Source organism: Rattus norvegicus, chromosome 5, assembly GCF_021556685.1.
Source record: "Rattus norvegicus strain SHRSP/BbbUtx chromosome 5, alternate assembly SHRSP_T2T, whole genome shotgun sequence".
In the NCBI taxonomy this organism is placed as follows: domain Eukaryota; kingdom Metazoa; phylum Chordata; class Mammalia; order Rodentia; family Muridae; genus Rattus; species Rattus norvegicus.
In genome coordinates this window covers 105,446,102-105,458,953 of record NC_141538.1, presented here as the reverse complement: position 1 = coordinate 105,458,953, position 12,852 = coordinate 105,446,102, and the positions used below count along the sequence as shown (strand labels likewise).

The 12,852-nt window shown below is 40.7% G+C and overlaps 1 protein-coding gene across 2 annotated transcripts in view; it reads right to left on the bottom strand.

Moving 5' to 3' along the window:
- Positions 1-12,852, bottom strand: part of Sh3gl2 (SH3 domain containing GRB2 like 2, endophilin A1) — a 175,833-nt gene that overhangs the window by 33,785 nt on the left and 129,196 nt on the right. For both annotated transcript variants that reach the window (XM_087660131.1, NM_053935.1), the window contains 1 exon segment: positions 6,830-6,898. In XM_087660131.1, coding sequence (XP_087516257.1) covers positions 6,830-6,838 — 9 coding nt within the window. In that variant the 5' untranslated portion in view covers positions 6,839-6,898.

Here is a 12,852-nt window from a genome sequence, read left to right as displayed (position 1 = left end):
AAAGGAGTGGCAGCTCCTGGCCTGGTAGACTGCAAAATAAGGTCCTGGCATTTTTTTTTTACCAAAATGCTGGCAACCTTAAGAACTCAAGTCACAGAATGCTTGCTTGATATAGGTGGGACAAGTTCAAAGTTGTGTATAGAATAACATGCTGAAATTGCAGGAATCTTGAGAGGACAAACATACATTTCTATTGACTCGAAGACATATGGGGATTGAGTAGCTAGAAGCCAAATGTGTCTAGGTGTCCTCTCTGGCTGTGGCAGGAAGAAATGCAATCCAAAGGTCAAGGATTCTAAGAAAGAAAGCATCAGAAGACTTGAGACTTAAACTACCTAGTGGCCATTCGAAACTGTGGTGTCATCTGCTGCTAGGAGGCTGGCTGAGTTCCAAATCTCCCCATCTTTTCTCAACAAAGAGATTTAAGCATCTTTACAGGAAGGATGAAAACAAATACAGCAAGATTCACAAGCTTGCTCCAGACCATTCTGTTTTCTGTGAAAGGTCTCTACAAGAAGATGGGAAGAAATATTTCTCCCAAGTTCTAGAAGATATAACACCTGAGCTAGAAGACACATTACACCATTCCCAAATGGGCTTAGGAACTGGAAAGTAGCCTCCCAACAGGGTCAAAAGCAAAGAACTGCCACCCCATTCTCTAGTTTCTTGTCAAAGTTCTCAACACGTATGAGAATTTTATCTACAGTAAATATCTGGACCCGACCCTGCAGAAGTGTCACTACCATGCTGATGCCTTAGGCCACTTATCCTCAGCTGTTCTAACTTCTCAACAGAGGCAGCAGCAACAATGCTTACTGTACAGTGTCCATAGGTGGGTCAGCAAGAAGGACATGGGGACCAGTTCATGGGGATCAAGTCAGTGACCTTAGAGATGGCAATATTAAGAGTATTATGCTTGGTCCCAAAGTAGAATTCAACCTTAAAATAGGATGGGGACAAAAAGATATCAGTGTTCCCTCTGGTCTGATTGAAGTCTCCTATGAAGTTGAGAAAACATAAACTTTTCATACTCTGAGCTCACTGATGTAGAAGCCTCTAGTACTTCTGTTGACAGTACAAGACAAGCTCCACTGAACTATTTAATCAGACTATAGTATAAGTTTTGAGGACAGGGGTTAATACGGAAGGCCGTTGAAAGGAAATGAACTGTGAATGTAGACAACATAGGCACGTACTCAGGGACTCTAAATTCATGTGTAAAATATGGCTTTTTTAAACAGGCGGAATCCTGGGCACATATTCTTCCCCGAGTCTTGTCCTTTTACTTCCGTCTAATACCAAGGCTTTAACATCTCTCAACTTTAGACTCTTTCTCCATTAATACATCTGGAAATCTATAACTATGAGTCCAGGGAAAGAAAGAAACAGCTCTCTTGGGATGGGGAGATACTTCAATGGGTAAAGTGTTTGCCACATAAGCCTGAAGGCCTACAGTTTCTATCTCTACAACCCACCTATGGAATAAACCAGATAGAGCAGCACAAGTATCTTGATCCCGGTGAGCCCTACTGGCAGACAGGATGCTAAGACAGGAGATTCTATAACTAACCTGGATGCATGGGGACTCACAGAGACTGAACCATCAACAAAAGAGCATGTAGGAACTGGATCTTGCCCTCCTACACATTTGTAATAGATGTGCAGCTTGGTCTCCATGTGGGTCCTCTAACGATCAAAGCAGGGACTGTCTCTGATTCTGTTACCTGCCTTTGGATGCCCTTCCCCTGGATGGGCTGCATTGTCTGGGGGAGAGGATGAGCAGAGTTCTGCTGCAAATTGATGGGGGAGGGTATCCAAGGGTGGCTTCCCCTTCTCCAAGGAGAAGAGAGTAACAGGGGGAGGTGTTTGTGGGTGGGACTGGGAGAAGAGTATGGGGCTCCAATTCAGATGTAAAGGGAATGAATGAATAAATAAGTAAATAAATAAATGAAAAGGGAAAAAAGGCAGGAGGCTCTAAGTTCACAGACCAGCTCTCCTAGCACACACAGCTATAAATAATAGACAACATCTCAATGTGGAAGGTGAGGCCAGACTCTGGAGCTTGTCCCTTGAGTTTCCCATGCATGCTGTAGCATTGAAATGGAACAAAGAAAACAGCATTCTTGAGTTAAATAAGAGACTCCCAAACTAGGGGCAATGGTAAAAACTATGGCAATAAGCCAGAGGGGAGGATGAACTTCAAAGACATCATAGTGTGTAGCCTGAGAGTTAACAGATTGTCTCCAAAATGCCTTGCTCTAAGGTGGACTTCATTTGTATTTACAAACTCTAACAGATAAAATATATTTTGAGAAATGAGGGTGGAATTAGCCTCTGGTTACTGATGAATCCATTTTAATATTGCTAATCTTTTTAAGTGCCTCTTTACTGTGTATACATCTGGAAATACACCCTAAACATACTTGCACATCTTAAAGGGTTACAGAAGAAGCTAAGATTTTTATTGTATGTACATAACAGCCATAAGATTTTTCTAATGTCAATGCTCTCTAAGGTCAGTTTTGTCTCTTTTAATGCAGCCAGGCTCACCGACATAGGCATTGCCAATGGATCCTTTTTGCACTTCAGCAGCCCTAGGGAGCAGTAACAGAGGGCAAAGACTCCAAGAGTTCAAAAGTGTAAAAGATTTACCACAAGATCGTGCTAATTCCTGAGCTAGCAAGTGTGAGCTTTACTGAATATGTCCTACTTAATCTATGAGTGAGGTTGTAAAGTCCAGTCTTGGGGCTGATATCAGGTACCAGAACTCTAAAAGGCAGTGAATTGGTGAATTGACATAACCTGATTACTTTTTCATACATTTCCAAACAGTACCCTTCTCCCCTACAGAAAATGAATCAGTATTTTCTGAACTAAAGAACATGAAAACTGTGTAATCTTTTACCTAGCAATGGAAGCACCTTATATGCTATACAGGTAGTCTGGGGGTTTACCAATCACTAATAATGGCATGAATTAAATGATCACTTGGATATGGAATCATTCATAGTGGTTATATCAAAGAAGTTATAAAACACCAACATCTTTTCAGGTTTTTAATTTTAGTATTTACTGGAGTTAAGAATACACACACATTTGATGTGCGGAATAAACAGGTCACAGGGACATCATGAAAGCAGCACTCTGGGAAGACCCGTCTGGCAGAGACACAGGCTGATCCAAGAGTGGTGCTTTTTAACTACTCCCTACTGTCTCTGGGAGCATTAACATCCTTCTCCAAACTCCCTGCTTTAAAGCAGAAATTTTGTATTCATAAAGGCTGACAGAGAAACAGTATTTTGAAGATTAAGCATGATTTAGGCTCTGATTACTCTAACATTAATTTTAATTTTGCTAATCATCTTAAGGATTGCTCTATATCAAGTATAGACTGGAAATACACTCTACACATATAACTGAGAGGAAGCTTGTCTCCATGGAAGTTCCTTCCGGTAGAGCAGAAGCATGTCTTTGAACCTCGTGTTGTTTGTGACTCCAGCCCTCCATCTAGCTTATACCAGTAAGGGAGTGTCTGGGGCTAGTGACCATGTCTTCTTCACTACTGCTCCATGAAAGAGAACCCGCAGTATCATGGTAAACCCCACATCTACTCAGAGAAGGTATTCTGAGCACACGGGAAGCAATTTTCCTCTCTTCTCCCCAGTGTGACATATCCCTGGAATTTTCTTGCTACAAAACTCAAGCAATGAGCAGTATGCCTCCCATGACAGCTGGGAACAGTAGGCTTAGCCTTTGTTTCAATATGAGCAGGTCTGCAGCAAAACAACAACAACAACCACCAAACAAAAGCCAACAGCAACAGCAACAAAAAAACAAACCACCAACATCAATAAAACAACAACAGCAACTTTGATAAATAGAAGTTCTATCCTGTGACTCAGGTGGTCTCTACTCATGAATCCTAGTTCTCTCACGAGGGACTGATGATCCTAAATGTCTCTCCCTGAAGAAACTAAGACATGTGGGTAATGACCTTGAACACCATTCACCAGCATTCTGGACACTGCACTCTGCCAAGAGTCTCTGTCCTTATATTCAACTGGAATGGCACCTTTTCTTTTTCAATATCTTGCCTTTCTTAAAACTTGAGGCTTCCCCTTAGGGATTCTATTTTTATTTAAAACACATTTTTCCATGTTTCTAGCCCCAAAGCTTTCTGTGACCTTAAAGAATTTCTATAAGATGATTTTCAGGTTGCAGAAAGACATTATCTCTCCTGACTTGGAGTTTTGCATGATATTCATATATATTTATAGATTCAATCCCAGTATTCTCTCCTCTAGAATTTTCCATTGCTCTAAGAAGCCCATGTTTGGCTTTTCTCTGGTGTTTTTCAAGGACATCCTCTCAGGGCACTAAGCACTATGTCTTATTTGGTATCAGTTTATATTCCTGGTTTTCCCCACCCAAATTAAAAGCTCTTTGAAGGATTGGGCCTCATGTACCATTCTGTTTCTAGTTCCCAGCACAATGCCTAGCACATGGTGGTTTTTACTTATATTCCAAGTGAATTAATGAATATAACTATATACCACCTCATGAACCCCCCCAATAGTATATCTGTAGCAACAGATGTAAATCTGAGAAGCAACCAGAAGTTTCTCAGATTCCAGAATCTTCTATTAACAGCAACAACAGAAATCTGCAGCTTTATAAAGAAAAAAAAATTGCCCGAATGTCTGGATTACAGAAAGGAATTTAGCCTATATGTAATGAAATTGACAAACAATGGTGACATTTAATGTTAAAATGAAAGCAATTCCATGCCAGGTACTTAGGCAAAAGAAAACTGATCAAGAGTCCTGGTCCTGTGGAGAGACACCTCAGCCAGAGACAGGGAAGGCTAGTCTGTGAAAGCAGGGACAGGCTGGGCCTGCATCTCAGTAGCAGAGCAGGTTAGACTGAGATTAGACAGAACTTCTAGGAACAACCACCTCCGTCCCAGGAGAGCTGCCTTCTACAGACCTCTAATTTATCTCATATTGTTGTCTAATTACACCTCAGGGAATACAAAGAAATAAAGCTTTCTCCACCTCAAATATTTGATGGACAGAAAACCAACCCTGAGAAGGTGATACGGTGGGTGTCTCTTCTGTAGGTTTAGCGACACTGAGTTAAAGTATTTTTTATAAGTATGGGACTTATTAACAGGAATATTAAGGGCTTGAGATTCTAAACCCATGGCAAGTGCTCTCCAATGACTTAGAAAAAGCATACCTTCCAATACCCTCAGCACAATTTTAGTTCAAATTTTAGGAAAACCACAGATAAGGTCATATGCAATAAAAAAAAAATCAAATCAGACAATTTCGACACTGCACTGAAATCTAGACATCTGAATTTACTTAGAGAAAAATCCAAACGCAGGAACACATGTAGGTTCTTCAAGGAGAAGTTTGCTTCATAACAGGAGTCTTGAAGTTTGAAATAAATGCTCCAGAGACTTTTGATGAGATAAGGAACAAAACTCTATAGACTTCATCTTCAGACTTGGAGGGAAGTCTGTGATATCCGCCTAAAGTAAGATGCATGGCAGGATCCTCTTGTTTTAATTAGTTTGTAAGACTGGCATGAATTTCACAGCAAAGTTAAATCTCCGAAGGTCTAATTAGTTGCTCCAGTCTCCATGTTTCCTTCGGATCTTAGTCTCATTTAAGACACAAAGAGCTAGTTGTCTTGTCTTTGCAGCCAGCTTCTACCCTCAGCTTCGATGAAGATGTAGTTCTTAGCCATGCAGCTTACTGCAAGTTTTCTCCAGAACAATGAACAGAGAGGAGAAGCTAAGGAGGGCTAAGAAAGTACCAGAGGCTGGAACGGGTTAACGTATCTCTGGGCTCCTCAGGAGAAAGTCAAGCTTTCATCCTGAGGACATATGTCTGCTGCAGACATGGACGTGACAAGGGAGGGTGGGCTCCTGTTTCTACTGCCATGAAAGTTGTTGTTTACCAGCTTTGGTTGAAGGTCAAGGGGTAGGAGATCAGAAACAAGGGAGAGTAGCTGCAAGGTATTGGGTATGGATTTAACACTCTCTTCAGGCACAGGGCCAGTCCCTAGTACCAACCCACAATATTCTCTGCACATTTCAGCACTCACTTATCCATCTAAGTCTAAACGCTTCTTGCTAAGAACAACCTCAAAGTGAAAGAGGAAACACGTTTAATGTCTCAAAAGAAAAAGAGACTTAATCCACAGACTCCGGTTTACTTGCTGAGAACCTATGATGCTTAAGACAGAATGCGAATTGATTTACTTTAGTCCATAATAAAGATTCTAAGTGAGCATTAATATTCTCATTCTACTGCCATCTGAAAACAGACACTTCAACAAACACTGGGCTTTTACAATAAATGGTGGACACAGAGTGTAGATCAGGTCAACTGCACTCCCAAAACCCTCTCTCCTCAGTAGTCTGACCTGCCTCTGCCAGGAGGCATCCCAATAGGAAAGTCCACTGCAGTCAGAGACTCAATCTCTTACAAGGTTTGAGACATCGTTCTCCATTTTCTCCTCTTTCATTTCCACCTCACCCAAAGTCAACCTCAGCTCTGCACCATGCTGTTTCAGGAAAGTGATAACAAAACCCATCAGGAAAAGTGCAGCCCCCCATGCTTCTTCACAAAGGCTCTAATCTCTGGAGGGACACAGAGAAGACAAGGTGTTTTCCATTTCTCTTTCAAAATACAAAGGGAAGGGAGCATGTATTTCAAAGAGGCAGAACATTTTGAGACTCTGGTACAGAACAGAGCCACAGTCCCCTCTTACAGGGGACAACTCCATGCCAAGGGAAGGCCAAGAAGTAAAGACTCACCCTCTCCATCTCTTTGAAGTCATCATCGAGCTTGGTGCCTTCGGCTCCTCCCACCTTCTCACTCACTTTCTGCAGAAGATAAGAACAACAGGGAAATTTCATTAGATATTGTTTCTTTCCTTTATGAGAACGTGTTAAAAGTTTTGAACACTTTCAGAAACAGCACCTAACATGACCTCAGAACCATTCCCTGACCACGGTCACCAGCTCCATTGTCACCGCGGCATGGTATAGCTTGTCTAAGCAACACCCCAAAGGTCATGTGCTGGAGGCTACTGAAGCAGGAACTCAAACCTGCATCCTCTGATTTCAACCTGAGCTCTTTCTGTTACTCAAATCACCTTACAGCGAGCTAATTGCTAGCATTTTCCTTTGTAAGTCCTAAGAACAGCAGCATCACACAATAATCATTCCCTCAGATAAGGGATCTAAAATGCTGCTAGGTAGAAAATTGCTATTTGTTCAGCCTGTTCCTCACTGGGCTACTGAAGAGATAATCGCAAGTATCCATTTAACTATTAGAGAAGAAAAGAGCCCAGATGAGTCCAGATAAAAGGACTCGCTTTGCATTCTCCCTGTTTATATCCTCACATGCAGGCAAGGAGCTACATCAAACTATGTTGAGGGCGTTTCCTTGACACTCGATCATTATCCATTTCTATACAGCTTTAAGTGTCAATTAGCATATGCAAATTATCAAATGTCAATACAAACGTCACATTAAATAAAAACAGATATACTGTTCTTTTCAGAAATAATGATTCAAAGATAATAAAAATGTATGACAAAATCATAGGGAAAAACACTGATTTCATTAGACAGGAATATTGATTTTTTTTTCAAATACCCTCACTGTAAAAGGTGGATGTACATTTTTCTCCAAAACACACAGGTACTGAAGTATGACTTTTTTTTTTTCTTCTCTTTTTTTCCGGGGCTGGGGATTGAAGTATGACTTTTAACTGCCTTCAGAAGTTACTTGGCTAAGAGTGTTTCTAGGGGCTCCCACTGTGTTCTACTTATAGCCATCTTGACAGCAATGTGAGTTTTTTCAGTAAGCTTGTCTCCTGTTTCCTGTAGGGGCTTCTGGAGACCTAGCTCTAACTCCTGGCCCCGAAAGTCCTGGCAGTCTCTTGTTGGACTCTAATGTGGATTTCTTATGCTATTTTCTCTCTGCCATTCACTGCTTTCTGCCAAGAGGAAAACATTCAGAAGAGTCAACCATCACTGCACGTAAGATGCCACTGTTTACTGCATCAGCAGGAATATTACAGTGTGGGGTAGAACATGACCCAGATGAGGCACACGGAGGTGTCATGAAAATTATGTGGTATAGTAAAAACCTACATCTGAACCTGCAATTTATACAGCAAAGTCTACTCCCTAATGAAGTGTGTGTCTGCTCCTAGCAGTCTGGTTTCTCACATCAGTTTATTTAACTCTCATTCCACACTTTGAGAAGCCAGAATTTTCTTTAATAAGACACCACCATTTCCCCTGTTAAGGGTCCCATAATAAGACCAAGCTACAGAACTGTAACATATATGCCTACAGACCCACACAGACTCTGTGATTGTCACTGCAGTCTCTGTGATCCCCAATGAGCCCTGCTTAGTTGATTCTGTGGGCTGTGTTCTGGTGGTGTTCTCAACCCTTCTGGCTCCTACAATGCTCCCCCACCACTTCCTTGGTGTTTCCTGAGTTCTGCCTAATGATTGGCTATGGGTTTCTGCATTTGCTCCCATCAGTTGCTGGATGAAGCCACTCTGGTTACAGTTGGGCTAGGCATCGATCCATGAAGATATATAATTTTGTTATCGAGTTATATTCCTGAAAGGGAAGCAGTACTCAAAATAATTCCATTTATTCTCTGTGATATTTTTCCAGGTCACAAATATTTACAGAAGTAAATATTGGGCTACTTAAATAAGAACTGACTCATTCTGTAGGCGTGGGGCAAGTATCCCCTTTCATTTGATTATGTGTTCCTGAAGTGTAATACGTCATGAGTAAGACTCAAGGAGAGGGAAACGCGGCTCGTTAGTCCATAAGGCTGATAACAACGGCATCTGGCCTTGTTAGGTAACTATTTTGTGCTATCATTTTCTACTGAAGTGGATCCTAAGTTAATGATGTCACAATAGTTAATACATTTGGTATTTCTGATGGCTAGTTAATATTCTAGTCATTTGAAAACTTACATATTTAAAATAAAATTTAAGAAAAGCAATTAATTCAAACAGGTCAGTACACGATAAGTAATATTTCTATTTGTACCAGCCACACACCTAAAACAACACCTAAATACAACTCCCCAATGTATCTAAAGATTTAGTGTGCAAGACGTCCAACAGCACCCTTCAGTATAGCAGGGAGCTTGTAGTTCTCATTGGCTCTGCTGCTATATTTCCCTTGTGTCCCATGTTCTAATCCAACCATTTTTTTTAAATCCAGACCAGTTATCTTGCCCTCCTCTTCTTTTGATTGTATTCTCTAAGTAGAACTTGGTAAAGATTTGCCAAAGTGAACTGCAGGGGTAATTCTGCAGTGAACACGGGAGAGACTCATAACACAGCCCACACTTAGCTAGTCTCACAAGAGGCACAGCTTTTCAGTAACAACGATCAGTCTAGCCTACATCAAATCCTTAATTGTGAGTCTACACAGTCTCAGGCTATGGCCTATCTGGTAAACAAGCATAATGTAAAGAGGAATGGCTACAGGAGACAACCACAATAAATCCCATTGTCCCTCGCCTAAAAGATGCTGATCTGCTTTGCAGCAATGACTCATCAGCCCTCCAGCCACCTGCCACCTCCAGACTCGGTCTTCTCTAAGCAGCTCAGATCGTGGCCAGCGTTACATTTCAGTTACCAAATGCAGAAGAGCCACTATCTATCTCCCAGATAGATCACATCAGCCTATACCCTCTTATGTCTATATTCAGGTTCGACCTTCTCTGCTTCCTTCTGGCTTGGTTAGTTAGCTTTACCTCCCACTTCCTATCATACAGAGCCAAGCCTCCTCTACTTTGTAACTGTACCTATTCCCTTTGCTGCTCTTAAAATCCTTTCTCTTGTTTTAAATGTCCACGTATACACTTATCTATTATCTGTGTCAGGATGCTTTTAAACTTCTCATGAGACTCACCATCCATCAGAACAACTGGACCTATTTCACTAGCAAGTGTGAAGGACCTTTGCCCAACTGAACTGTAAGGTGGGAAATGTGGAAACCCGATCGCACGTGTTTTACTTAAAATGTCTGACACCTCAGTAACACAATGATCAGAGGCGAGAGAAAGAAAATCTAAAGTAGAATTACTACCGGAAGATACTTAGTTACGTGTGAGTTAGCATTGGCTCTGAACCTCTATGAGTTAGAGATACCTTCTAAATATATTTTGTCTCTATAAGAAATACATTCAAAAAAATGAAAAAATTCAAACACCCAATATGTGTGACATTTTTATTGGGTATAGATTTTGCTTATTTTATGTCTTAAATATAATTATATCATTTACCGGAAGATACTTAGTTACGTGTGAGTTAGCATTGGCTCTGAACCTCTATGAGTTAGAGATACCTTCTAAATATATTTTGTCTCTATAAGGAATACATTCAAAAAAATGAAAAAATTCAAACACCCAATATGTGTGACATTTTTATTGGGTATAGATTTTGCTTATTTTATGTCTTAAATATAATTATATCATTTCTCCTCTCTCCTCCTTTAAGCCACTTGAGACAATGATTCTTCAAAATATCCAAGAGACATAAATTTCGTTCCTTACAAAGTGAACTCTCAGTTGCAAAAATGACAAATGTGAAACGATTCTGCCTCAATATCTTCCCCTGAGAGGGAGACCGACGTCACTCAGCCATAGACTACTTTAAAATTAAAGCAGAGTATGAGGGGAAGAGAACGTTACGAGTTTAAAGAGTAATTGTTAAGGTGATGCATCTTCTGTCGGCAGGCTGTGTCCAAGCCCTGGGCTAGCACCCCTAGAGAAGTTACTCTATCTCACAGTTGCATCCCTGCTTAAGGGGCATTATGATTTAACAAAAAACACTACACATACAAAAGGTAGAACGTTCAGCGTCTAATTACATTTTGACAAAATGTAAATAGGTAAAAAAAATATATATCACCAACCAAATGACACTATTTAAGGTAAAAGCTCTTCACAGAGAAGCTGTCTTAGCCGTCCCATAGCATGCTGTCCCATTTTCCCTTTCTGTAGAGTGTCATCTGAGAGACTGGAAGAGCATCCTCTAATCCGCATAAATGTCTTTAATGACGTTCAGTAAGTAGAAACTCTGGATGTCCCCATGTCAGAAAGGCAAATCTTAGAGCACTTTCTTGGTGCGGGGGCTTCCTGTGTGCTGATCTGGACTGTTCCAGACGGTGCTACTCCCATGGGTGGAAGACAGGGTAGATTCCCTTTATGGAATGGGAGTCTCACACCAGCTCTTCTCAGTCCTTAAACTGGAACAGTTAAATGCCACGATGTTTCAAAAAATGAATTTCAAAAAATATATACTGGTCTTTGCCATCTAGACATTTATTTTTTTCTTTTTTATAAGTAAAATTATTCTTATGTGTCTTGTAGGTTGAACAAATTCTGACTGGCCCTAAGCATGAAGTAGAAGAGCACTGGAGCACTTCCACAAAAATACACTTAAGGAGAAATTCAATAGGCTTTTGTTTGGTTGTTTTTTAACATCTACAGCAAAACCTTTGAAAGAAGCTTGGGTGAGGCTAAATTCTTGGTCGTTCCCCAGTGACCTCCCATCTTCTTCCTTGTCAAATACTACGCAGAGAACACAGGCATCAATCTGTATAAGGGTTCTCAACCTTCCTGATGCTGCGACCCTTGAGTACAGTTCTTCATGTTGTGCTGACCCCTCAACCATAAAACTACATCTATTGCTACTTTATAACTGTAATTTTGCTACTTGTATGAATCGTAATGTAAACATCTGTGTTTTCAAATGGTCTTATGTGAACCCTTATGTGACAGGGTCGAGAAACCCCCAATGGGTGGTTACTCATAGGCTGAGGACCACTGAGTACAAAGCTTTCTTTCTGCTGTGGCTCACTGGGGTTAAAAAGTAATAACCTTCTAATCCCCACGTCCCCAAAGTGGAAATTCACCATGGACAATGTGGCTACCTACATCCATATATCCTTCGCTGGAAGCCAGTGACTTACTTCTTACACTTCTTATTTAGGGTGAGCTTCTCACAAGGAAGGTACTTTCTAAGCATTACTTCTAAAGCCTCATTTGCAAGTAATCTTATTATCATCTCATAGAAAATTGTCAAGTGAGTACAATACAAGGATATTTTAAAGAGCATTTATTTTACCCCACCCCATGAAGCTCGTCATTAGATGAAGAGTAACTGCAGAGTGCTGTGTTCTAGAGAAATGCAGTACTTATAGAGTGTTCCTCTTCTGACTGCAGAAGAATTTGTTCTTCGTTGTCTACCACATGTGCATCACAGTTCTACCAAAAAATGGACTCTTAACATAAGTTAAAACTATACGCTGTGGGGCTTGTTTCCTCGACTCTGTTAAAAGCTGCATCACAAATTCACTTGAGTAAGGAAGCAGAGAGAGAGAAGGCACAGTATTGATAATGAAATTCTAGAACTTCCTAACAAATGAAATGACCTAGGACACAAGATCAGATGACTCCGTCCACAGGGAGAGGGAGGGAGGGTTCCATCTAGCTTTCATTTATTAGGAGACACTGGCCTCTCTATGAATTAGCTTTAAAACATTAATCTCCCAGACCTCTTTGCTTCATCTATAAAGTAGGGCCAGAATATGTAGCCTTGGAAAAGGCAGAATTCTCTGAGAACTTACAACTAAGACTGCAATGCCTGTCCCTGAGCTGGGTCATGGTACCTAGTTGTTCAATCAGTCACTAAGGAAGGGCTGCTAGGAACTGATGATCACAGGTGTTTATTAAAAGAAGTTATCCTTAACAATATGGACAGGTTTCATCCAATGGCATG